The sequence below is a fragment of the Pistacia vera genome, unplaced genomic scaffold (assembly GCF_008641045.1).
Source record: "Pistacia vera cultivar Batoury unplaced genomic scaffold, PisVer_v2 Contig470, whole genome shotgun sequence".
NCBI classification, from domain to species: Eukaryota; Viridiplantae; Streptophyta; class Magnoliopsida; order Sapindales; family Anacardiaceae; genus Pistacia; species Pistacia vera.
In genome coordinates, this window is record NW_022196302.1 from 687,371 (window position 1) to 711,761 (window position 24,391).

Here is a 24,391-nt window from a genome sequence, read left to right on the forward strand (position 1 = left end):
TGCATTTGACATGTCGTACTGGACTGGATTGAATAGTTTGTGTTGCATTGGAGTGAATTCGATAGTATTGAAGTGAATTAAATTTAATATTCTCACGTGTTTGGTACAACGTCGTTCTAAATATATAATTAATTATTTGTATAAAAATATAATTATGAAAAAAATTAAATAATTAAACGCACCCTTAGTTCACTTGTTTAATACAGTCTAGTGCTGCAAAACAAACGCACCCTTCGTTCTCTCCTGATCTAGCTTCCCCCTTATATAACAATCATTAACCCAAACTGACTGTAACAGCCAATAAGATATAACTATGAGCTATATAATTTGCAAACTTCAACTCTGACAACTATAACTCCGAACTTAACCTCCTTATGTTGAGCCAATTCTCAAAAAACATTTTGGTCATTAACAAAATGAAATTCATAACAATATGATTAAACATGAAATTCCCTAGTATTGCCCTTGAGAAGCAATTGGTCGATAATATATTTAATACTATATGTTAATCAAGTTTAGCAGTCGCACTCGGTCCAAGCAGGATTTTATATGGAGTCGGTTGCTTTGTTGAAGTTCCAAATACTCAATATACTTCATCCCCTTGTATGCTGGAGCCTGACTTTCATTATCTATCAACTCTTGTGCCGGACAAACAACTGTGTCAAGCGATGGTCCATTTGCAATGGCTAAAGATATCCTTGTACTCTTACTGTTTACAATAGCTCGATGCACAACACTTTTGTACTTCCCATTACTCAGAATCTGCCACCAAAGCAATGATCTCTTATTAGTTTCAGAAGACAAAAGTTGAGAGTTATATATAAGGAAAAATGCATATGGACAAAATAAAATTAATAGATAAGAAATGCACCTCAATATGATCACCAGTGTTGACAAGAAAAGAGTTGGGTGGAGCATCGACATTGACCCACTTGCTATTGTGTTGCAATTGAAGACCACCAATACCATTTTGTGTTAAGAGAGTGAGAAGGCCATGGTCAGAATGAGGGGGCAATCCCATTGCAAGGTCAGGTTGTGGACACGGTGGATAGAGGTTCGCAATCAGTAGTTGCAAACCTGAATTAAGATTTAGAGTTTTGTCGATGTAGGAGGCTTCCAGACCCAAGCTCTCTGATATTCCTTTAAGCAATTCTCTTGCCACCTCTCGGGTTCTTTTGCAATACTTTTCTGAAATCTCTCTGGAGGAACAAGAAATTGTAGTCAATTCAAGGAAGACCTAGCTAGCTAGAACTGCTTGCTTGTTTTTTACAGAGCTATGAGTAAAAATAGCTACTTCCTACTTCCGAAGTTTAATACAGCCAAAAGTCATTGAGATCTTTTTAACCATGGTTTCAAATCTTACCAACAGATATTTCCATTTTTTTAGTATTTAAGACTAATGTCCATGAATATTAAGCATTTTGGAGCATAAAGATTAAATGAATGATTTTCTATTTCATGAATCAGGGTACTTTAGTTAGTTCACTTCAATCTTCGGCTAAATAATGACAAATATTTCAAAGTCATTATTGAAATGGAAGGAAAAAAGGGTACTTTAGTTTTGAATTTTGAATATCATAAAAATGGATTCATTAACATTAATACCTGAATCCACAGGGCTTGGTGGGAGATTGAAACTGCGGATGAACAAAAACCTTAAGAAAATCCCTCCAACAGAAGACCTTTTCAACAGATGCATTAAAGCTAGTCCCACTTCTTATGGGATCTAGTACATGCTTTCCTTCAAATTCTCCCTTCTCCTCTTCTGTTAGATCAAAAAAAATTTTGCATTCCTCCATCATTTCCTTCATTAGGATCTCCGGTACCCCATGATTTATCACCTAAGCCCACCAACTCAATATATTAATTTTACTGCATTTCATCAACTCTAACTTAAATTTTCAAGAACTGAATTACATATATAGCTTGTACGTGATGTTGTTGAAGAGAGTAACAAGTAAAAAATTGCAATATTTGTTGAATAATACATAAGTATACCTTGAAGAAGCCCCATTTTTGGCAGGCTTCGCGGAGGTCGTTGATGATGATGGAGCGAACCTCAGGAGATGAAGAAGTGAGTAAAGAGAAATCAATAACAGGGATTAAATTATCATCATATTCAGTGTCTGAAACTGAAGATTTTTTATCACTTTCATTTTTGGGGAAAGTGTAAGTGGATGGTATGGAAGACAGGCCGGGAGATTCAGCTAAAACTTTTACAGTGGCCATTTTATTAGGTAAGGAAACCAGCGGTAGTGATGCCGTCTCAGCCATGAAAGATTCAAATAGAGAGCAAGAAGTAAATAATCAAGTTGTGAACAAAAGAGGTCCAGAACGCACGATATATAGAATCATGGATGAGGTATATCCTTTGGTCCCTAAAAGTTTGCCTAGCAATGTTAGGTCCAGTAAATTCAGAATAACAACTGGGTCCATGTCTATTAAATGCCTGTCACACTAAAATAAACTGCTTAGGGTTACCTACTTACCTTAGTATTTCCATGATCTTTTATAATTTAAAATAAGTAATAAAAAATAAACATACACCCAAAGCCTCCCTCGTAAAGCCCTAACACAACTATTCCTCTTCTCCACGTAACACCACCCTTGAGCAGCAGCCCCGCTCCAGCCCCAACCCCGCCTTCGCAGACCCAACAGAATGCAAGTTGAGGTCTTTTTTATCTGTAACTTTTAATTTTATAATATTTTTATTTTTAATTTCATTTTATAATTATGTTAATTTCTTAAGTTAATTCTCAAAATACAAAATCGGGGAATTTAGACTTCTTATCACTTTTCTTAAGCGGCCCAAAAATTTGTAAAACGGAGGCTAATTGATAGGAACCAAACTTTTATTTTCCGAATTATTGAACCTAATGTTAGAGGGACCAAAATGTACTTACCTCTTTTAGAGACAAAGAACACCGCAGTTTTTTGTCTGCCTTCGAAAAAGTAGGTAGGCAATTTGACAGGTCTTGAGAGGCGCCAGCCATTGCATGTGCATGCACAGACCGCTAGTGCGACAGCTAGATAGGTTTACAAATTGCGTTGAAGATATCTCAAGTGGTAGATTTTCCACTTATATTTTCAATACATTCATTGATATATTGTCGTATAATTTCATATTAATCTAGTACTAATTGTTGTAATTTGATTCTTTCACTATTAAAATTTTCGATTATTTTAAGGGAGATATTTCTTATTTATGAGTTTTAATTATAACTAATATCGAGTCTCTATACTTTTAAGTAAACCTAAAAAAAAGTTCAACTTACTCATTAGAAGTAATTTTAAAAATTATATATATTTTTGCATAATAGTTTTTGTAAAAATTTTAAAAATTCTAGTCTTTTTAAGCTTTTGAATTCATGTTTTGCATTATATATATATATATATATATATATATATATATGATGGATAGACACATAGAAGAGGATTGAAATTACATCAGACTAAAACTATCATCTCAAATTATCTATATTGAAACCAGTAAAATTAATTTTTTAATCTAAATTTGGTCCTCCGATTAGTTGCTTCTTACTTTCCGTCCCGAAAATAGACAGTAAATTAATATACCTTAATTTGAGCTCCACTATTAACCAAATCGTGGTGGGGGAGGGCAACACTGAAAAATTGGGCCGCGCATGAATCATCAATCATGAATGATCGCCAAAGCCAAATTTCTTCAACTTCTGTTTAGGTACTCTCTCTCTCTCAGTGACGTTATTATGAGGTGAGATGTAACTATCACAATCGATCATTTGTCGAACTTAGTTTCAATCCAAATTTGGCATACGTTTTTCAGTGGGGTTGTCTATTGTCTAAGCATAAAGCAAGTGGTGCAAATGAAATTCCAAAAGTTACGCTAAGAATACCGGGAAGTACTCATGTGAATTATTGAAAAGTAAAAATGTCAATTATTGAATTATATGGAATTAGGGCTATAAGCGAGCCAGGTTCGGCTCGACTTTTGTCGAGCCGAGCTCGAGCTCGAGCGGCTCGAGTACCCTCTCGAGCCGAGCTATGAACCACCCACTACTCGGCTCGATAGGCTCGTGAATGACTCGAAAGGGTATAAGTGCTATTTTTTTAAGTATCAGGGGGTTATATGTAATTTATTATATCCAATATAAATTATCCCACTTCCTAAACCGTATCTTCTTTCTCCAGCGTCGCCACTTTCTCCTTCCCTTTTCTTCATCTTTTTTCTCCTTCGTCTTTTTCCTCCTCCATTTTCCTTTTTCTTCACCTTTCTTCTTACTTCTCCTTCGCTCTTCCATCTCTTTCCTTCTCCCTCTTTGCTTTTCTTTGCTTTTCTTTTCTCTCCTCTTCTCTTTTCTTCTATCTCTCACAGTTGATGGAATTTTGAGTCATATATTTGTGGCTATTTGGCTTTGGATCTGATGATGGTTGGTGATGATTAGTGGGTTGGCTTTGTATTGGGGCTATTTTGAAGGATTGTTGATGGATTGCTTTGGATTGAGGACTTATAAACGAGCGATTCGCGAGCTGAATTCGAGTTCAAAATATTTAACGAACTCGAGCTTCAAGCCTGGTTTTCAGAGCTCGTCGAACTCGAGCTCGAGCTCAAGCTCGTTAAATTTTCACGAGCCAAGCTCGAACACCGTAGTATTCGGCTCGGTTCGGCTCGTATACAGCCCTATATGGAATGCACTATCAGCTTCTTCTCAATTCAGTATATTGTAAGATAATGTGGTCGACTAATAATTATGGATTACGTTATATATAAAGGTACATTTAACATCTCAATTCTAACTAAGTAATTATTGATGTATTTATTTTTGGGCTTCATACAAGAATCCTTCACAAAAAACGCATTTACTTAGTTATAAATATCTAGGACTTATAAATTGAATCACAAGCTTCTTTTGCTAGCAATATGGGATGTGAACTCTCCATCTTATGGATGGACTCCTTTTGCAAGCAATGTGGGATGCGAACTCTCTACCTTGTGGACCTCATGTCCCAAGTCTTATAAATTGAACCTTAGGCTCCCAGAATTTGACAAACTCTCCTCTATATGAACCGTGAATCCTCATGAGGTTGTCTCACCACACTACGACACGAGCTCCCCTAACCACACCATTAGGTAGCCTTTGATACTAATTGTCGCACCTCGGGTTCAACCAAGTACATATTATCTGTGTTGAGCTATCATGTGTTTTGATGTGCCAAAACTAAACAAAAAATTGATAGCTAGATTCTCTAACAAACATGCTAATGTATGATAAGAAGTCATAACCAAAAACCAAATACACATTTCCTGATTGGTACAACCATGCAGGACAAAGGAACAACCGTTCCTTGTTTCATAGAGTTGTTCAGATGCACGTTCCTCTCAACATGACACTGTTTCACATGTTTGTGCATGATTTTGTCCAAAATGAAGTCAAGTTGCTCTCAACGACACGACCAAGTAGCATGCCCGTTCCATTCAAGTCAAAAGTCAAAGTACTCATAATTCAAATAAATTCGCACCTTTGACAAATCTTCAAAGTCAAGCCTCGAAGATCAAGCTAAAGTTCATGTATCTACAGTGGAATGATTGTTCCTCATGGTAGAATGATCGTTCACACTCAAAGATCGTTCTTGGCAGAACGTCATCGTTTCAAGAAGTCATGCATGCTTCTGGAATTTTTATGGATTTGTAAGAAGCCAATGGACCGACCATTCCCCGTGGTGAAATGACAATTCGTCATAGTGGTACAACTGTTCGTCATGGTGGAACGATCATTCCAAAAACCTTAAAAGTTTGTTCAAATTGATCGTTGGTGTCAAGAACGAACATTCGTGATGGTGTAACGCCTATTCCTCTATGTCTATAGGCTTTTCAGAGTTGTATTAAATGCAGCAATAACTCTTTGCTTCAAAGGGAAGAGATGAGCAATAAATAGGGCATTTTATTGTAAAGAAAGACAAAGAGAATATTAGATATACAAAGTCATATCAAAAGCATTCTCACATAATCCCTTGAGCTAAAAATCCAAATCAAATCATCACTCTCTTATACTCATTTGACAACATTTGAGAGTATTGTTCTTGTTGTATGTTTAAGCCTAGTTTAAGAGGCAATCATTCATATATTTTTATTCAAACATCTTGTGGGCGTTTTCGTCTTTTTGGGCGAAAGGGTATTTTGGTAATTTCACAGTGCAATTAAATTTGCTGAGGTCGTAGCCTTTTATTTAATTTGTTAGAAAAATTAAATAAGTGAAATTACATTTAAATATTTGTTAGCATATATTTAAATAAATTATCATTATTGTTAAATGTTATATATATATATATTAAATATATATTAATGGATTTTAATTGAGATAATGATGAATTAAAATAAATATCTAATTGGGAGTGTTTGGAAACATGGGGTGTTTGGGTTGGAGCCCAAGCCTATTCCATATGGGAATAGGGCAATTAAAATGTTACTATAAAATAAATGTTTTAATTGTAAAAGGTAGAGTTTTTCATTCATTCAATATTTCATAAAAGAGAAAACACACAGCCCCCAAAAACACTCTCACGCCAAATTTGGGTTTTTGCCTAAAATCAATTACTCTTCATTTCTTCTTTGTTCTTAAGGCTAAAGAGGGATCTAGCAAATCCCTCCTTAATTCCTTGCGATTGTCTTTGTGTGGACTACGTCGGTTTGACCCTACACTTAGGTCGGTAGCAAAATACATTCAGAGACAAATTTGGAGGAGCCTCCAAACGTGCGTATGATTTCTTAAACTCTAGATTAATTTTCTGCAGATTCTTATTTGGTATAGACTGTAAAATTGTACCCTGATATTGGTTCTATGGAACGATCCTTGTTATTATTGTTTTTGTTTTCCGCTGCCTCAATGGATTGTTTCCTAACAGTAACCACTTCTCTGAGAATAAAATCACCAATAATTCTGCCAATATTTCCAGTTGTGATAATGCTAATGTTACTCATGTTCCGATTCTGCATTTGATAAACATGATGCATCCACTAATTTATATGTTTCTAATTCTGTGCTTGATAAACATAATGCATCAACTAGCTTATATGTCTCTGATTCTGTAGTTAATAAGCATAGTTTATCAACTAGTTCACCTAATGATTACAGTGTTTCTGATTCAGTGCTTCTCAAGCATGGTTTGTTAACTAGTTCACATGAATTTGAACATCTCAGTCATAAAAACAATTTCATTGGTACATCACCTATTATGTCAAACTGTCCTCACTTAGCTCATCAGATCAATTATAATATTGATAATTCCAATTCAGCATGGCACAAACGTCTAGGACATCCACATCTTGAGGTCTTTTCTAAAATTATGTCACAAATTCATAAATCAAAGCCTGTTTCAACTCTTCCTTACTGTGATGCATGCAAAATTGGAAAACTACAAAGAAATCATTTTCCTGTCTCCTCTTCTAAAGCTACACAACCTCTTGAACTTGTCCATAGTGATGTCTAGGGTCCTGCACCCATTGCTTCAGTTGAGAGTTTTAAGTACTATCTTCAGTTCATTGATGATTTTAGTCCTTTTACTTGGTTGTTTCCTTTGCATACAAAAGCTGAAGTTCAATCAGTTTTCATTAAATTTCATCATTTAGTAGAACGGCAGTTTAGTCTTAAGCTCAAATGTCTTCAATCTGACCAAGGGGGTGAATACAAAAGGTTAATTCCTTATCTTAACAAAACTGGAATTTAGTATAGACATTCATGTGTATATGTGCATCAGCAAAATTGGAGAATTGAGAGAAAACATAGACATAAAGTGGAGACTAGCTTAACATTACTTGCTCATGCTTCAATGCCTTTACAATATTGGTGGAATGCCTTTGACACAACTGTATACTTAATAAATAGAATGCCTACAGCCGTTTTAAATTTTGTTTCTCCTTACCAAAAGTTATTCTATTTTACTCCTTTGTATTCCTCTCTTAAAGTCTTCGGTTGTGCATGTTTTCCTTTTCTTAGAGACTATAACTGACGCAAATTCAATTTTCATTCTACCAAGTGTGTCTTCCTAGGGTATAGTGTTGTCCACAAATGATACAAATGTCTTAGGGCTGATGGACAGGTCTTTATTACTCCTAATGTTCATTTTAATGAATTTGAGTTTCCATTCTCTCTTGGTTTTTGTTCTTCATCCAGTCCTTCCAAAAATGTCTCTCCTAGTCACGTAGTTGCTGTAAACATGCCCACTAGAAATGTTTTTCCCTTTGTTCCTGTTCATATTCCTTTTTCCTCAACTGATACAAGCATTCCAGCTCCTATTGAAAGTTCTCCAGCAAGGCATTGTCCTCCAACCATTCCCATCACAACTTTTAGGAAAGAGACTTCTACAGCAGCAACTAATCCTTGTCCTGAACCTATTACAGATCTTCAATCACAGCATTCCTCAGAATCATTACACATCACAGATTCTACTCCTTCTTCTAATACAAGTCCAATATCTAAACTCATATCTAGCACCCTATATGACTCTAATAGTTCAGTACCAAACTACTCACTTGAAGTAGATTTAACCAGGTTTCAATTTTTGAATTCTCATTCTCCTACCACTAGCTCCACTTTACCCACTTGTTTACTTAAAGTTGACTTGGAACCATCACAGTTCTCTACTGTTCCTACTGGTACTCAAGTTTCTAGTAATGCACACCCAATGATAACAAGGGCCAAAGCTGTTGTGCTTCCAACAAAACTGTTCTTCTCATTTCAAGACAATCTACTGTGCATCCTAAACCATCTTCAGTGAAAAAGGCCCTCTGTTGTCCAGAATGGAAAGAGGCCATGCAATGTTAATTTGATGCATTGGTTAAGAATAATACCTGGTCCCTTGTTCCCATGACTCCTGATATGAATGTAGTTGGCAGTAAATGGATATTTAGGACCAAATTTCGTGTTGATGGCTCTTTACAAAGGTATAAGGCTAGGTTAGTAGCCAAAGGATTCCAGCAAACTCCTGGTTTGGATTACTTTGAGACCTTTAGCCCTGTTATTAAGCCTTCCACTATTAGAATCATTTTAAGTCTTGCTATCACCTATGGTTGGGACATCCAACAAGTTGATGTCAATAATGCTTTCCTCAATGGAGAGTTGAATGAGGTAGTTTACATGCATCAACCTAAAGGGTTTACAAGCCTACACCATCCTTCTCATGTGTGCAAACTTCGAAAAGCTCTCTATGGCCTTAAACAAGCACCAAGAGCCTAGTTTGACAAGTTAAAACAAGCCTTTTTGTCTCATGGATTTCATAATTCAATCTCAGATTCCAGCCTCTTTATTCTTAAGCATAACACCCAAGTAACCTATATTCTTGTCTATGTGCATGTTATACTCATCACTGGTTCAGATGCTTCATTTACCAATAAACTTGTGAAGGATTTGAATGACAAATTTGCCTTAAAGACTCTTAGGTCAGTGAAGTACTTTCTTGGTCTTGAAGCTACTCGAACAAATGAAGGACTTCGCCTAAAACAGTCCAAATACATCAATGATCTGTTAGTCAAGACAAAAATATTAGATGCTCACTCTTGCTCTACACCCATGGCTGTTGGAGTAAAATTGTTTGCCACTAACAGTGCTCCTTTTAATGATCCTAACCTATATAGGAGCACCATTGGAGCCCTGCAGTACTTGACTTTAACAAGGCCAGATATCAGCTTCCCTATCAACAAACTTAGCCAATTCTTGCGAGCTCCAACAGAACTACAGTGGTAGGCCTGTAAGAGAGTGTTAAGGTACATCAAGGGCACTCAAAATTATGGTTTACAGTTCAGACCTGCTATAAAATTAGGTGTTGAATGTTATGCTGATGCTGATTGGGGAAGTAGCCTTGATGATAGGAGGTCTACAAGTGGCTATTGAGTTGTTGAAATTGTGGTATCCTCTTTTAGAAATTTTTTCTCTTTTTCGTCCAAAGTCTGTGTCATTACGCTAGGTTAGTTTACATTCGGTTCAATCATTCATGATGAATTTAGATTTTTGAGTTGTGGGTGCTCTTAGTTCATGTTTTGATGGAATTAATTGTAGAAGGAGACTGGAACTTTAGTTCTCTTTCCTTCTTGTAAGATATGAAATACCATGCATTAACTTTGTTGGACTTTACATCCCATATCATTCCCTTAGCTTCTAGTCTTTATCAGCACATAATAATTGGTATTTTGAAATAAATAGAGTATAATGATTTTCGACCCATTATAGGGACGGTGAGTATATGTTGCCAAGAACTGAAGTGTCTTGTTAATTGTAAGAAGTCTAAGGTTTCTTTTCTTGTAATTTTAGGGTTGCGATTAATGTTTTTGATTTGTTTGAATTTGTAAGTGATCACAGCCGTTTAATAGCATGCAAGAGGCAAATATAATATCCTCATGGTTGTGCCTGCATCTTTCGTAAATCTATTAACATGTTCTGTTTTTTGCTTCTTTTTTTTTTTTTTTTTTTTTTTTTTTTTTTGTTTTTTTTATAATTTCAGTAGTGAAATTAGTTTATCATTTAAGAAATTTTGTTACTTTCATTTTCTACCTCTAATGTTGTGATGCATTTCTCACGCAGAAGAGTAAAAGAAGAAGAAGCCAATCGTTTTCATTTTCAAATTTGTTTTGGCTAGATTTTTTTGTGAACCTTTGTTTAGTTCAAAGTCCACAAAACTTAAAAAAACAATTAAGGTACAATATAACCATAAACTTATAAAACAATTACTGCCAATATTAATATTTTTTTTTTATCATTTTGTTTTTAATAAATAAGTATTGTCCATTTGCAAATATAATGATGATAATATATGAATTATGTCCTTTTATGTCTTAACATAAATATTATTGACTGTTTTCAAGAATTATTTGGATTTTATAAGAAAAATTGTTATTAAAATGATAAAACAAGTGCCACTTATCTTCTTACCAAAGAGATTCCCAATCCTAAATTACTTATTTCTAGTAATCATCAGTTTCTTCTTCATTGCCCCCCAATGTCTAGTTCTACACACTAATACAAGAACTTAAGAGTAAGTTCAGAAACAATTTTTGGTGATGAAAGGGTTGCGATACTGTTTTTTAATCATGTCCCGTCATGTAATGCTTGGAATTAGTAATTAAATATCACACATTAATGTTTTATTGTTGATCCTATCTCAAATAAAATGTCCAATAATAAAGAACAAATTTACTGGTGACCAAAACTAGAAGCTACAAAAATACAACTGGTCCATAAGGTTTATATATAAACTTTACACTAATTCTTTATTTATGAAATTAAGTACTCCAATGCCATTAACCGAAAACCATCATTATATAAATTAGTCAAATGTAGTTTGGGTTATAAAATTTAATTCTTTAATCATCTGTGGATTTGTTTGACATACATATTTTACTATTAATGTATAATTAGAAAGATTAGTCGAGACCCATATAAATTATTTTAGATATGCTGTTAAAAAATACAAAATTTCTTACGTACAAATTCTGATACCATATTATTAGTCAACAAGGGCACGTCGTAGATTAAATTAGTTAGTTATTTTTGGCGGTTATATTTCAACGGTCCTTACATTTCCAAGTCATAATGAGACATGCAGCCATTTTCTATCCCTCATCCTACAGAAAGACAAAGATAGATTACTGTTTTTAGTAGATTTTCTCTGATTTTGCGGTATTCATTTTTAACTCATTTTCTCGACTCTTTTGTCTTCGTCTTTCAGCGTTTAAAAACCAGTCTTCTGTTTTATTGGATAACTGGGTTAGTTTTCCTCCATTGACGCATTTCTCATTAATATCTAATTTTCTTCCCCTTGTTTGCTGTACGGAACCACATATTTTAGTTAAACTTTGTATATAAAGTTTCTTTTTTCAATTTCTTTTCATTTGGATTTTGGTGTTGCAGGACCAATTGTGAAGACCAGAAATATTTGGTAGAAAATTATATTTCATAGCAACTGCATTTGGAGCCCTGAGTCACAAAAAGTTCATCAAAGAGGACAAGCAGGAGCACATTGTTGTAGGAGAGGAACATATAATTTGAAGTTTGTAATAAAAGTGTTTGTTGAATTATAAAAGAAAAGAGGAGGGGCTAAGAGGCCAATGGCTGGGGAGGAGCTAATTCCTGGGGAAACTCAGGATCTGTCCCTACCCAGCGGCCAAGAAGAGAAGATTCAAGTTTTTGTTAGGTTAAGGCCTTTGAACGACAAAGAAATTGCAAGAAATGATGTTTCAGATTGGGAATGCATTAACAACAACACCATCATCTTCAAGAACACCTTACCAGAGCGATCCATGTTCCCAGCAGCCTACAGTTTTGGTAAGCTAATACTTCATTGTTCATTTCATAGCATTTTTCTTTTGTTCGGCCCTTCACAATTTTCTCATTGTTCTACAAGCCTTTTATTATAGGATTTAGAATATTGGAAATTTGTTCTCAAATACTTGTGTTCTGATTTGGTTTGAATTTTTGGCCCGGGACCATCAAGGTTTGGGGTTCAGTCATTAGAATTCTCATGTATTTTATCTACACTTTGGGGAATGGGTCTTCTTGTGGTTGCCAACTGTACTTGAGCTTCCTTTCCTCTTCTCCTGCTTAATGCTTTCTGTTGTAATTTTGGGTCTGAGATTTCAAGATTCTGGGTCATGAAGTTGGAAAATTTTGAAACTAAAAGTTAAAAAGGTGATTAAGCTCATATCAAGACTTTAATTCAGGTCTGTGGCAACATTCCCACAGGACTTTCTGGTTGAATTAACTCCATTACTAACCAATTGAATAATTATCGAACTAGTTTTTGTTTCTGGTTAAATAATAATCTTATAACTTTTGTTTTCCTATTTTGTCTTCTCCTTTTGCTTCTGGCCAATGTATTGGGAATAGACAGAGTATTTGGATACGACAGCCCCACAAAGAAGTTGTATGAGGAGGGAGTAAAAGAAGTTAGCCTTTCGGTAGTCAGTGGCATCAACTGTGAGTAATATTTTATTTCTTATTCTGTTTTCTATCTGTTGATATTTCATTGCCAAATTCTCCTCTAATAATTTTTTAAGTGTATATATATATATATATCCAGCAAGCATTTTCGCATATGGTCAAACAAGCAGTGGAAAGACATATACAATGCGTGGCATTACTGAATATGCCGCATCAGATATATATAATTACGTAGAAAAGGTAAAACGAATATTCAACATATTCTGTCACTTTAAATTCTTGAAATCTATCACAAATACAATCCTTTGTCCTCCAGCATGGAGATGACCATTTCTACTTCTATCTATATATTTCAGCATAAAGAAAGAGAATTTGTGTTGAAGTTTTCTGCAATGGAGATTTACAATGAATCTGTCAGAGACCTCCTTATCTCAGATACTACCCCACTTAGACTCCTAGATGATCCAGAGGTGATTTTGTTTTTAATAAAAATAAAATTTTCCATCTGGCCAAAATGTTGCTGTGGTATAAGTTTATTTTGAAGGGCACAAACACCTTTAGTAACACTTTTTGACTTCAACAGAGAGGGACTGTTGTTGAGAGACTCACTGAGGAGACTTTGAGAGACAAGAGCCATATGGAGGAGCTCCTTGCTATCTGTGAAGGTAAGGGCACTATTAATGGCATTAACCAAATCTAGTTTTGTTTTCAGCAGTTGGCATTATATGTTCACTTTTTGCTGAATTCTTGCAGCTCAACGGCAGATAGGAGAGACCTCTCTAAATGAAACTAGCTCCAGATCCCATCAAATTTTGCGATTGGTATGTATGTCATATAAATAAGTAGCAATTCTCCTGCTTGCGTAAGCTCTTATCTTACACTTTTTATTTTACCACTTGTTGGATTCTTGCAGACAATTGAAAGTTCTGCTCGTGAATATATAGGTGCTGACAAATCCACCACTCTAACAGCTACTGTGGTATGATATAATTGTTCTTATAATTATTGGTCAATCAGAATTCCTGTGAAGACTCTGCCAGGTTTCAAAATAGGAAACCTAAGTTTGCTTCTTTGTGCAGAATTTTGTTGATCTTGCGGGCAGCGAGCGTGCTTCTCAGGCAGTATCCGCTGGTGTGAGATTGAAAGAAGGTTCCCACATAAATCGCAGTTTGTTGACACTGGGAAAAGTAGTTCGCAAATTAAGGTTGAACAATTTTGGTAGTTAAAATTTTTATTGGCCTTAGAAAACTCAATATTTGCTTTAGCATCAGAATTGTTTTAGGATGAACTCAAGTGTTAATATAAGATATTACATGAAATATTACAATGACTTGAGTTTCTTGTATTGAAGTTGCAAAACAATTTACTTTTAGGTGGTCTTGATGGATACCTTCACAAACAGAGAATTTTCAAACTATGACTTTTTGTAACAATCACAAATTTGAATGGATACATCTTATCCATCTCTTCTTGTTGATGTAGACGGATTGTACCCTCAATTTTATTCATAGCTCCTGAACTTGTTAACCATAACCAAATTCCAGGCCTCATTCATGACATCTTGTCCTTCTTAGATGCTTACAGTGGTATAGTAAGTTTTCTGATGACACCGTACTGAATGTCATGGTTAGGGTTGATATTAGGTTATTGATTTGTCTATGCAAGGAACTTATTGATTGATTGACCATGAGTTACCACTTGGAAGCGGGGAAAAAGGATGAGGCAATATTTTCTAAAATTTGAGGTGACTGAGCTAAGGATGGAGATTTGTTTGTGTGCAAACTACCGTTTCTTTGAATCACTAAACTGTGCCTCCTGTGCTTGTGTTCACTTTCACTCGTAATTTTAGATTTTGGTTGTTCTTGCTAAGAACTTGTTTTCTTGTTCTTTTATTTTGCTCTGTTTGTTCTTATCAATTTAGTTTTTACCATTGTTTCTTAACAACATATTCCCATGATTGGATGCAGCAAGGGAAAAAACGCACACATACCTTATAGAGACTCTAAGCTGACACGAATTCTGCAAAATTCCTTAGGAGGCAATGCTAGAACTGCCATCATTTGCACTATGAGCCCTGCTCGAAGTCAAATTGAACAATCAAGAAATACCCTTTTGTTTGCTTCCTGTGCTAAAGAAGTAGCTACTAATGCTCAGGTCAATGTGGTGATGTCCGATAAGGCATTAGTAAAGCAGTTACAAAGAGAATTGGCTAGATTGGAAAGTGAGATGAAGAGCCTAGGATCAACTTCAGGGACATATGATTCCGCTACATTGCTGAAAGAGAAAGAGCTGATTATAGAACAGATGGAAAAAGAGATAAGAGAATTGACTCGGCAACGTGATCTTGCTGAATTGAGGATGGAGAATTTGCTACAATCAAGACTAGATGAATATTCAGTATTAGACTCACCAGATGCGCCCAATTCTCTTCATGCAGGACTTGATACATGCAACAAAACTCCCAAGTTTCAGAATTCTGAGAATCCTGAAGGCGATTTTGTGCTGGATGACAGCGCTCCTAATTTTGTTGGGCTTGATCCGTGTCAAGGCTGGGAAGAGACTGCTCAAAAAACTGATGAAGAATTTGAGGGTACCGGCAAGGAAGTTGGATGCAATGAAACAGGAGAATCAAGCATTAACGAGAAAACAGAAGGTAACGTGTTCTCACCTGGTCCTAGAGTAAAAAATGGGAGATTATCTGAGACAGAAGCCACAGATGAGAATGCTGTATCATCCCCATGCGAGGGAGTTGGTGATATTGAAACGGAAGAGTCAAGCATTAAGTGGGAAGAAGAAGCTAATGCGCTCAAACCTGGTCCTGGAGAAAAAGAAGGGAATTTATCAATGACAGAAGCCACAGATGAGGATGCACTATCATCTATCGAAGTGGAAGAGTCAAGCATTAAGAGAGAAACAGAAAATGATGTGTCCTTACAGGGTCCTGAAGAAGAAGGAAAAGGTGAAGTTGCAGTATCACGCCCTCAGAAGAAAGATAAAGAGTCAAGCCCCACAAGTAAAGATCCTACTTACGATGCTTTGAAACAAAAAATTCAGGAACTGCAAAGAACCATCCACTATCTTGTCAATTTATACCCTCAGGAACAAACTCCTTCTTCTTCTGAAGCAGATGCGTGTATCTCCAGTAGCGCAAAAATAAATAGAAGCGCAAGTTGCAGAGCCATTCTCATGTCGACACCATCTTCCCTTGCGTTCGAGAAGGCAGAACACAGTGAGAATACACCACCTAACTGTTCTGTAGAAAACATCGCTGGAAGTCGAAGGCTTTCAGAACTTAAGTATGGTGCCAAGTTTGGAAATATTTCCAGGAAAGATTCTCAAACTTCCATTAGTGGAGCTTCGGTGGAATCACAAAGCTTTAAAGAGTCAGATGCAGACGATACTACTAGCAGTTACGAACATAGTGAGAACACACCTTCTCCTTGGTTTGAGAAGGCAGAACACAAACCAACTGATAGGTCTGAAAAAAGTTTCCACGGAGGGCCAATAGGCATTCCCCAGAAGCTTTCAGAATGGAAGTACGAGATTCAAAATCTTAGCCGAAAACATTCTCAAACTTCTGTTAATAGTGCTTCCATCCAATCACCACGCATGAAAGAGTCAGAAACAGAAGATTCCAGCATCCGCAATTTTGTTCCAGGACAGAGTGAAATGGGCAAAGTTCAGCCTCCGAGAAAATACGGTGATGATCTGGTAAGAACTACCACCCCTTCACCGTGCTCCATCTCTCGCTCTTTCCATTTGACATTCTTTGATTTTCTTGATTCTCATGTTAGTCTTTTTTTGGCTAGCAGTTAATATTGTATTTTTATTTGTTTTGATGGATTCCCAGGAAATGAACTCATGTGAGGAAATAAATGTTGTTTTAGAATTACCAGCACTAAATAACAATATTGTGTTCTAGTTCCTAGGCTTCGAGCATTACTTTACCATATTGTTTAAGAAATATTGCAATATTAAGCAGTTTTTATCTCTTTCGCTTTTGATTCCTATTTAGTGTTTGTATATTTACAGTTGAAAATTCTTTAATGAACTGAGGTCATCTCTTTTTAAAGAACCGAGTCTATTTTGAGATTTATGAGGTTTGCTCAGGATCTTATAGTTTCTCTGAGTGCTATGGATGTAGTCTACTCCTCCTTAGGTAGAGTCATTTTTGACAGAGGTGAAAATAACTATCTGAATATATGTTTTCCGAAGAAAAACTAATCTGATATGTTTCATTATGTCTTGATTCTACTCAAAACAGCTCTCTGATGATAGCATCCCAAGAACAATGAGTCAAGCTAGATAATGAACGTTTCTTGAGATACTTTAGACTAGTTTAACCTATGTGGTGCAAATATATTTGAAATACCATGGGTTTTTATCTTTTATTTTCATGTTTTGGCCTTAATAGCATTCGGGAATGACTGTGTGGTAGGTTCAGAAAGCAGTGATGAACAATATGAAGGACGCTGGATTGAAGAAAGGACAGGATGCTGTGCAACAAGTTTCTACTTGGCCTGCAGAATTCGAGAGCAGACGGAAAGAGATAATTGAACTTTGGAATGCATGCAATGTACCATTGGTACACAGAACTTACTTCTACCTGCTGTTCAAAGGTGACCCATCAGATTCTGTGTACATGGAGGTGGAGCTTAGAAGGCTATCTTTTCTGAAGGGCGGTAATATCAGCAAAGAGAGTTTAAATGCAAGGTATTTAATCATGATTATATATTTGATCCAATCCAAATTGTCAACTACTTTGTTATTTTGTTAAGTAGACATCAACGGAAATTATATGTGACTTGTTGATGGCATAGTTTGAAGGCTCTATATCGGGAGAGAGAAGCGCTGAGCAAGCAAATTCATCAAAAGTTCTCAAGAAGAGAGAGAGAGGAACTATACCAGAAATGGGATATTGCATTAAACACAAAGCAGAGAAGTCTACAGTTAGCACGCCGTATTTGGACATATACAAAAGACTTGAACCATGTAAATGAAAGTGCTTCTCTTGTTGCAAAGTTGGTAGGCTTTGTAAAGCCAGGCCAAGCCCCTAAGGAAGTGTTTGGACTCAGCTTCTTAGCTGGATCTACTAACCGAAAATCATTCTGCTGGATACATAACAAGTCTACTTCTGTACTTACCAAGTCTACTTCTGTACTACTTTAAATTTGTCGATGATAGGGACATACCAACGTGTATATTTGCTAATTTTTTGGGATCTTCTCCATATGCTCCATTTCACTTACACGGTTCCATTTATTGTAAATTGGAAAACTTTCAAGCTGACCTTAGTTATTTGTTAATTTGATATTTTTTGTTGCCACATTATAGTAATCAAATAAATTTGAGAATTTGTAAGCTAGGTAGTGGCTTTGGATTGAGGCTAAATTTTATTATAGCAACATATCTAAGATATAAATATACAATCCAATCAACATCGTTCCCCTGTTGAAATTCTTGATAGATAATCAAATGCAAGATGCTTAAGAGATATAAACTATTATAAAGTACCACATCTAAATTTTGGGGAAAATGTACCTTCCATTATTCAAAGGAATATCAACTAATACCACCTCCATATATAAGGTGACAATAAAAAGATGGCATTATCATATGGCAATAACTATTCTATACATTATTTATAAATGATCTTAGATCCTTCAGTGATTCTCCATCCTGAATTCGAACCTGACATTTCATATCTCGTTGTGTAGGTTGTGGTTTTTGAATCACTGTTCTCTGGATGAACTGTGTCTGTGAGGCTGGCAGACTCTTCTACAGTTGCTTCTACCCAGGCATGCTTCCCATCTTGTGAAAGAGTCACGCTGTCAATGCTCAGGTTTAACAGAGTATAATCATATACCCAACCAAGTTCTGCAATTTCAGCTGCACGATCTCCCCATATCTTTAACATCTGACCACCCAAAACCTGGCAGATTCTTTTAGTGTTAGGAAACACAGATGATTTTCCATGATATGGTGGTCGATCACAACATTTCAGAAACACTTCATTTATTCATGATTTCTATCAGTAATTAGTCAACAACGTATCATAGCCCAGAAGACAGGATCATTTATAAAAAAAACAGATAGAAACACAAAACAGTTGATACTTGATATAGTAGTCCAATGAAGTGTCCCCTTGATGTAAAAATACTAGTCACTCAGAAGATGGTATTATCATAACAAAACAAAACAAAACAAAATAAAAAACGAATAAATGCCATTTCAATGCATATCCCAAATGCTACTAAGAAGGTGAAAGTTCAAAACGCAACACGAGTGTGCGTGTTCAAACAATTACAAAAGAAAACTATAACTGCAAGTTTCTTACCTCAGGCAATTTCACTAGGGAATGATTAGGTCCAAAAGCCTGAGATTTGACATTCTGCCACTTGCGAACTAAATCTTCTGCTAACCTTGTATCCATTCTAGGTAATTCCTCCCCAGAATTTTCATACCTGAAGGACCCTGCACAGTTCATAAAGAAAACAAACTAAAAACTTCAGGAAGATGAAATTTTAGAAGCAAACAAGGAAATATGAAACGTCTGCCATTGCATCAGTTCCTTTGATCAATCAAAAATTAGATTTATGTATTTTGGAAGCTCTCCCATAAAATCAACTGAATGTCCATGAAGACTTATAGTTTTAGAAACATACAAATCAAGAATTTTATCCTGAACCAATAGTTGAAGAGTGAAAAAAAGGCAGGGTAGCAAAGAGGATTTAGGCACAGCAGTTATTCTCACATCACTTGTGAGAAAAAGACATGGCATTAGCAAATATTGAAATGGTTCCAAAAAGGATTCATGTAGGCGACTCTTAAGTAAAAACCATACCCAAATCAGTGACATCAGATGCCTTAGGTAAACCAATTAAATTTCGTAGATCAGATATACTGTTCCTAGCAGGCAAATACTTCAAGCCAGCAAAAGTCATCAACCCAATTACCACACCAGCACTCATAATCTTCACACTAGCATCTTTAATTTTTTCTGTAATCAATTGCTCTTCATTTAATTTATCAGAACTACTTGTTCCAGGAATATCAGCCATGAAAAAATCATCATGATCAAATTTCTCCATAGGCTCATCAGTTTCTACAAGAGGAAAATAATTGGTTCTCTCTCCATCTTGATACTTCATGCTGTTGTCGCGGTGACCAAGAGGAAAAACCTTCTGCAATGCCTGAATTGCACTAGCCTTTACATTATCAAGAACAGCAGAAGCCTCCGCAGCCCCAATTTTAACAATTGCAGCTGCTGCAGCTAAGGGTGAATCACCATTTCCTTGCATCTCTAAATATCTCAGGACGGTGGGATCATCATAGTAATCACGAAGCTTGAACAGCATATCTTTGGTGTCTCTGAATCTGGGGAAAACCACTTCTGTCAACCATGTCTCCAACAGATTACAGAGCCCAGGAAGATCCTTTTCAATGTTTTCATCATCAACCTTTGAGTTCTCCAGGACAAAATTTACAATAGAATGATTTCTGTATGGTGAACTATCACTGTCTAAGCCCAACCATACACGACACCCATCAACATCACCTACAAGCAGTGAACATAGACCCCTCTCCAACGCAAAGTCCAACTCATGATTTTCTTTGGGAGAATAGACAGAGACAGGGTCTCCTAAAGGTACTAGCTTAGTCAGCTGAAGTTGATAGAACATCCTATCTGCAGCTCGAATGAGTTGAGGTTGCTTACTCGCAAAGGCTTGAGCAACAAGTGCAAGTGCCACTCCATAAACTTCAAAACTTTCTGCCGGGATATTATGTGGTGTGGCATTGTACAGCTCAACCTTGTATGGGGAAAAAACATTTCAAAATTTTTGAAAATATTTAGGAAATTGATCGGTATGCATATAAAGGCCAAAGGTGACCTTAATAAGACAATCTAGTCTGCTACCTGCTCGGCTGCTGTCATACGTAAGAAGGCCTCATTCATGAAACCTTCACGAGTGAATCCCCCAGCAATTGCTGGTGCCCCACCTCCTCCAACAGCCCATAATATGTTACGCACACCATGAAGACCCTCTTCTCTTCTTGCACGGTACTTATCACGAAGGGGTAAGGCTAGAAGTTCCAGAACACAACGTGGGGTTATCTCCTCCAAAGTCTCATCAATCTGCGCCTGCAAGTCTGGAGCAAGACTGCTGGCTCCTTCCTCCTACTTAGCCAATATAAGTAATTACAATTAAGCAGTGTATTGAAAGAATGGCAGCAAATTGAGTAAACTGTAGCCACAAAAAACAACTCGCCAACCTCATTTATCAATACTTGAATCATCATAAATTTCCAATCTAAATTAGCCTCAGAAAGAATTAACATTGCTCAACTAGAAGGAAAACATTGTTGGCATTACCTGCAAGAGCTTCAAAGCCCTCTCCAGCAGTTCACAACCTGTGACAAAATTAGGCGGATTCAATGCCATAGCATCCCTAGACATGTCGACATAAGCAAGTGCCATTGCCAAGACAACATCTTGCTTGAAAGACTTGGGCAGTCTTTCTCTCAATAAACTCTCTCCAACTCTAAGCACCAGTTCTGCCTCCCCTGCTTCTTGCAGCACACACAATGCTCCAGGCACCTACCAAATTTCAACACTTATTAGTATTAATAATCTTCCTCTCAAACAAAAAAGAAAATTCGAGAGATCTTTCACTTGTTATTTACTATGTTCAACTCCATTATTCACGTTGAATGAACAAAATAGGCAAAGAAGCAATTACCTTCTCCCAGGGGACTTGAGTGAGGATCGTTTCGTCTACATCATCAACAAGACCTTGATTGTATTCCCTTCTGGAACTAGAGTTAGCTAGGGTTTCACAAGCGCCTTGAAGAATCTGTCTACGGCTGAACAATGCCTCTTGACTAAACCCATATTGAGGTGGTTTAGAAACCCTAGCGTCATATGCTCTTCTTATACCATCTCCCAAAAAATGAGTCTCGGCGCCTAAAATCTATTGAAATTTCATACCATTTGCTCATTAAATTACAAAAAAAAATAAAAATAAAAATAAATTCCGGAAAAAGAAAACATAAATTAAATAAAATACAGACCTGATAGAAATCGAGGGGGATGGAGAGGTGGCGCTCGGGAGGAGAAAGAGGAGGAGGAGGAGGAGTGAGAGTGATAGTGGTTGAGGGGAGAGGAGAAGGGTCAGCGGTGGTGAATTGGAAGTCAGAGATGAGGCGGTCAGCCCACTTGCTGGCGGAACAAACGGTGTAGCAACCAGCATTGGAAGAGTTGAATTTGGAGGGTTTACGAGGGTGAGGTAAAGGAACTAGCAGTGGACTTCGAAGACCAAAGTCAATATGTCTCAGAGTCAGACCTTGGATATGCATTGCACTTTCCCTTTTTATTTCGTGAGCTTCAGCTTAAACCCTTGCTTCAGGTGTTCGGATTTATTAAAGGTGTGACGATATCCTACTTTTCAGGCGTAGGTAGGTCTCTTCTCTTGTATAATTTATCTGGGAGCAAACGACATGTTCCCACCCAAGATTTAGCCAAATCCCAAGTTCATACCCCTAGTTCTATTTATTCCATATTTCCACCCTTAAACTAACACTGTAAGTTAATTTTAAATTTTAATTTATGCAATTACCATCTTACCCTTCGTTCTTATTTCACCCCACCCAACCACCATCAGTCTCACCATCCAGCCACCACCACCACCCACCAAACCCACTCGATCGCCGTTCAGGCCCAATTTGGCCTAATTCCGACGCCAATTGACCAACCCAACACCACCTTCAGGATCCTCTCATCTCCCTCTCGAAAACCCCTCTCATCTCTAACTATTTGCTGCCACCGTTCGTCGACCATCGCGATCCCCCACCCCATAGATCCCGTAAAGCACAGCCTGGGCGTATTCTTAAATCAGTCCAGCTGCCGTCCTTTTTGCCACTTTTCTAGCTTTTTTTTCACCCAAAGCCACCACCATCTGCCTCCCTAAACCTCCCACATCAAAACTCCAGCCTTTCCTCAATTAAAACCAACCATTCCAACCTAGAAAACACCGACCACATTTAGGTTTTTCTATGCGTTGTGCGATTGTCTCCAACCGGATTCTGGCTGATTTTGGCGGCCTCAACCCCAAACGACACCACCCTTGCACTCATAAGCATCTCCCCTTCAAAACCCCCATCCTTCCCAACCATGATTGCTCGTTGTTCATCGCCGCCACTCAACTTTGGGTTTTGTGAAATTAGTTGAAATGGGAGTTTGATTGGGTCGTGGAGCTGATTTTTTATTTAGTTTTTTGTCTGAAGTTTTAGTTTGACTGTTGTGTGTTGTGGTGAATGTGTTGGGAAAGAAGAAGGGTCGAATATGGTGGTGGTTTGGCTGGCTAGTGTTGGGAAGAAGAATGGCCGACTGTGGTGGTGGTGGTTTGGAAGCAAACAGTTAGAGATGAGAGGGGTTTTCGAGAGGGAGATGAGAGGATCCTGATGGTGGTGTTGGGTTGGTCAATTGACGTCGGAATCAGGCCAAATTAGGCCTGAATGACGATTGAGTGGGTTTGGTGGGTGGTGGTGGTGGTTGGATGGTGAGGGTGAGGGTGATGGTGATTGGGTGGGGTGAAATAAGAACGAAGGGCAGGATGGTAATTGCACAAATCAAAATTTAAAATTAACTTACAGTGTTAGTTGAAGGGTGGGAATATGGAATAAATAGAACTAGGGTATGAACTTCGGATTTGGCTAAACCTTGGGTGGATTATGTTAAACGTTGATTATCTTCACAATAGTCATGGAAGGCCCAACCCTGCTCGGTGTTGCTTTGAGGGAAAATGACTGGGCCTTGGTCCCGTTGATTTCAGTAGAATAGGACTTTTTTTAAACACAAAAAATCACATGGCAGGCACTGAGTCATGTCTAGAGATTTCTTTTCAGCAATAAATTTAAAATGATGTTTACCATCTATAACACAGTGGGTGGATTATCACTGAAATTAATTTACAGTGAAGCATCTGGTTTACATTAGTGAAGACTAACTTTTGGCAATGGCAGCTAACATGTGGATGTGGGTTGTTAATGAATATGATAACAAAATTGGTCCTCAATGACTTGTGCAATCATAATTGACAATCTAGCATTATGAGAGAGAATTAATACAAAACAACTTAACAATCATGTCTTAACACTTTTTCTTTTTTCCTCAATGATGCTTCCATGGAAGCCCACTAAGCTCAAAGGCTGATGCCCCTAATTGTTTGTTGGATAATAGTTGATTGGTTTCTCACTAAAATTCCAGAAATTATGGAATTGAATAGTGGTTGTTGGCGTGAGTGAGTCATTAATTGCAAGGAAATTGTAGTGTGCCTAATTTAACATACTATGACTATCTCTAACTTATCATTTGGCCTCACTGTTTATGGCTAAAAGTACCTGACGGTGAAAAAAACAAATATCAAACATCTCACAAAGGCAAATACTTGATGTTTGTTGGTTTGCTGAATATGGAGCCAAAG

At 36.9% G+C, this 24,391-nt stretch overlaps 3 protein-coding genes across 5 annotated transcripts; 1 reads left to right on the forward strand and 2 right to left on the reverse strand.

Annotated features, from left to right (window-relative positions):
* Positions 1–343: 343 nt before the first annotated feature.
* LOC116146056 (protein DMR6-LIKE OXYGENASE 2-like) lies at positions 344–2,353 on the reverse strand. The gene is made up of 4 exons (XM_031431471.1): positions 1,999–2,353; positions 1,606–1,841; positions 872–1,199; positions 344–762 (listed from the first exon to the last, which is right to left on the reverse strand). Exons 1-4 carry the CDS (start codon positions 2,272–2,274, stop codon positions 499–501), a joined length of 1,104 nt encoding a protein of 367 aa, XP_031287331.1. The 5' UTR covers positions 2,275–2,353; the 3' UTR covers positions 344–498.
* A 9,416-nt stretch (positions 2,354–11,769) lies between these two features.
* On the forward strand, positions 11,770–18,236 carry LOC116145969 (kinesin-like protein KIN-7E). Of its 3 annotated transcripts, none has more exons than XM_031431387.1 (11): positions 11,770–12,293; positions 12,855–12,944; positions 13,048–13,148; positions 13,265–13,378; positions 13,492–13,573; positions 13,662–13,729; positions 13,822–13,887; positions 13,988–14,112; positions 14,876–16,619; positions 17,347–17,621; positions 17,729–18,236. In XM_031431387.1, exons 1-11 carry the CDS (start codon positions 12,077–12,079, stop codon positions 18,075–18,077), a joined length of 3,231 nt encoding a protein of 1,076 aa, XP_031287247.1. In that variant the 5' UTR covers positions 11,770–12,076; the 3' UTR covers positions 18,078–18,236. The 3 variants fall into 3 exon arrangements, with proteins under 3 accessions (XP_031287247.1, XP_031287248.1, XP_031287249.1); XM_031431388.1 differs by having other exon boundaries at positions 17,353–17,621; XM_031431389.1 differs by lacking the exon at positions 11,770–12,293 and adding an exon at positions 12,617–12,688.
* A 148-nt stretch (positions 18,237–18,384) lies between these two features.
* LOC116145970 (protein ACCUMULATION AND REPLICATION OF CHLOROPLASTS 6, chloroplastic) lies at positions 18,385–22,383 on the reverse strand. Its single transcript, XM_031431391.1, has 7 exons — positions 21,981–22,383; positions 21,650–21,880; positions 21,283–21,507; positions 20,827–21,087; positions 19,753–20,719; positions 19,246–19,382; positions 18,385–18,840 (listed from the first exon to the last, which is right to left on the reverse strand). Exons 1-7 carry the CDS (start codon positions 22,263–22,265, stop codon positions 18,547–18,549), a joined length of 2,400 nt encoding a protein of 799 aa, XP_031287251.1. The 5' UTR covers positions 22,266–22,383; the 3' UTR covers positions 18,385–18,546.
* Between the last annotated feature and the right edge of the window lie 2,008 nt (positions 22,384–24,391).

Bases quoted from the DNA above. Each gene is read 5' to 3' on its own strand.
- LOC116145969 (XM_031431387.1), top strand. From the start codon at position 12,077: ATGGCTGGGGAGGAGCTAATTCCTGGGGAAACTCAGGATCTGTCCCTA. The intron at 13,574-13,661 runs GTAAGGGCACTA...GAATTCTTGCAG, and splicing joins GCTCCTTGCTATCTGTGAAG to CTCAACGGCAGATAGGAGAG. The intron at 14,113-14,875 runs GTTGAACAATTT...GATTGGATGCAG, and splicing joins AAAGTAGTTCGCAAATTAAG to CAAGGGAAAAAACGCACACA.
- LOC116146056 (XM_031431471.1), bottom strand. From the start codon at position 2,274: ATGGCTGAGACGGCATCACTACCGCTGGTTTCCTTACCTAATAAAATG. The intron at 1,842-1,998 runs GTATACTTATGT...TGGTGGGCTTAG, and splicing joins AAAAATGGGGCTTCTTCAAG to GTGATAAATCATGGGGTACC. The intron at 763-871 runs GTGCATTTCTTA...CTTTGGTGGCAG, and splicing joins ACACTGGTGATCATATTGAG to ATTCTGAGTAATGGGAAGTA.
- LOC116145970 (XM_031431391.1), bottom strand. From the start codon at position 22,265: ATGCATATCCAAGGTCTGACTCTGAGACATATTGACTTTGGTCTTCGA. The intron at 21,088-21,282 runs GTAATGCCAACA...TTGGCTAAGTAG, and splicing joins GGGCTTTGAAGCTCTTGCAG to GAGGAAGGAGCCAGCAGTCT. The intron at 18,841-19,245 runs GTAAGAAACTTG...AGAATCTGCCAG, and splicing joins CCCTAGTGAAATTGCCTGAG to GTTTTGGGTGGTCAGATGTT.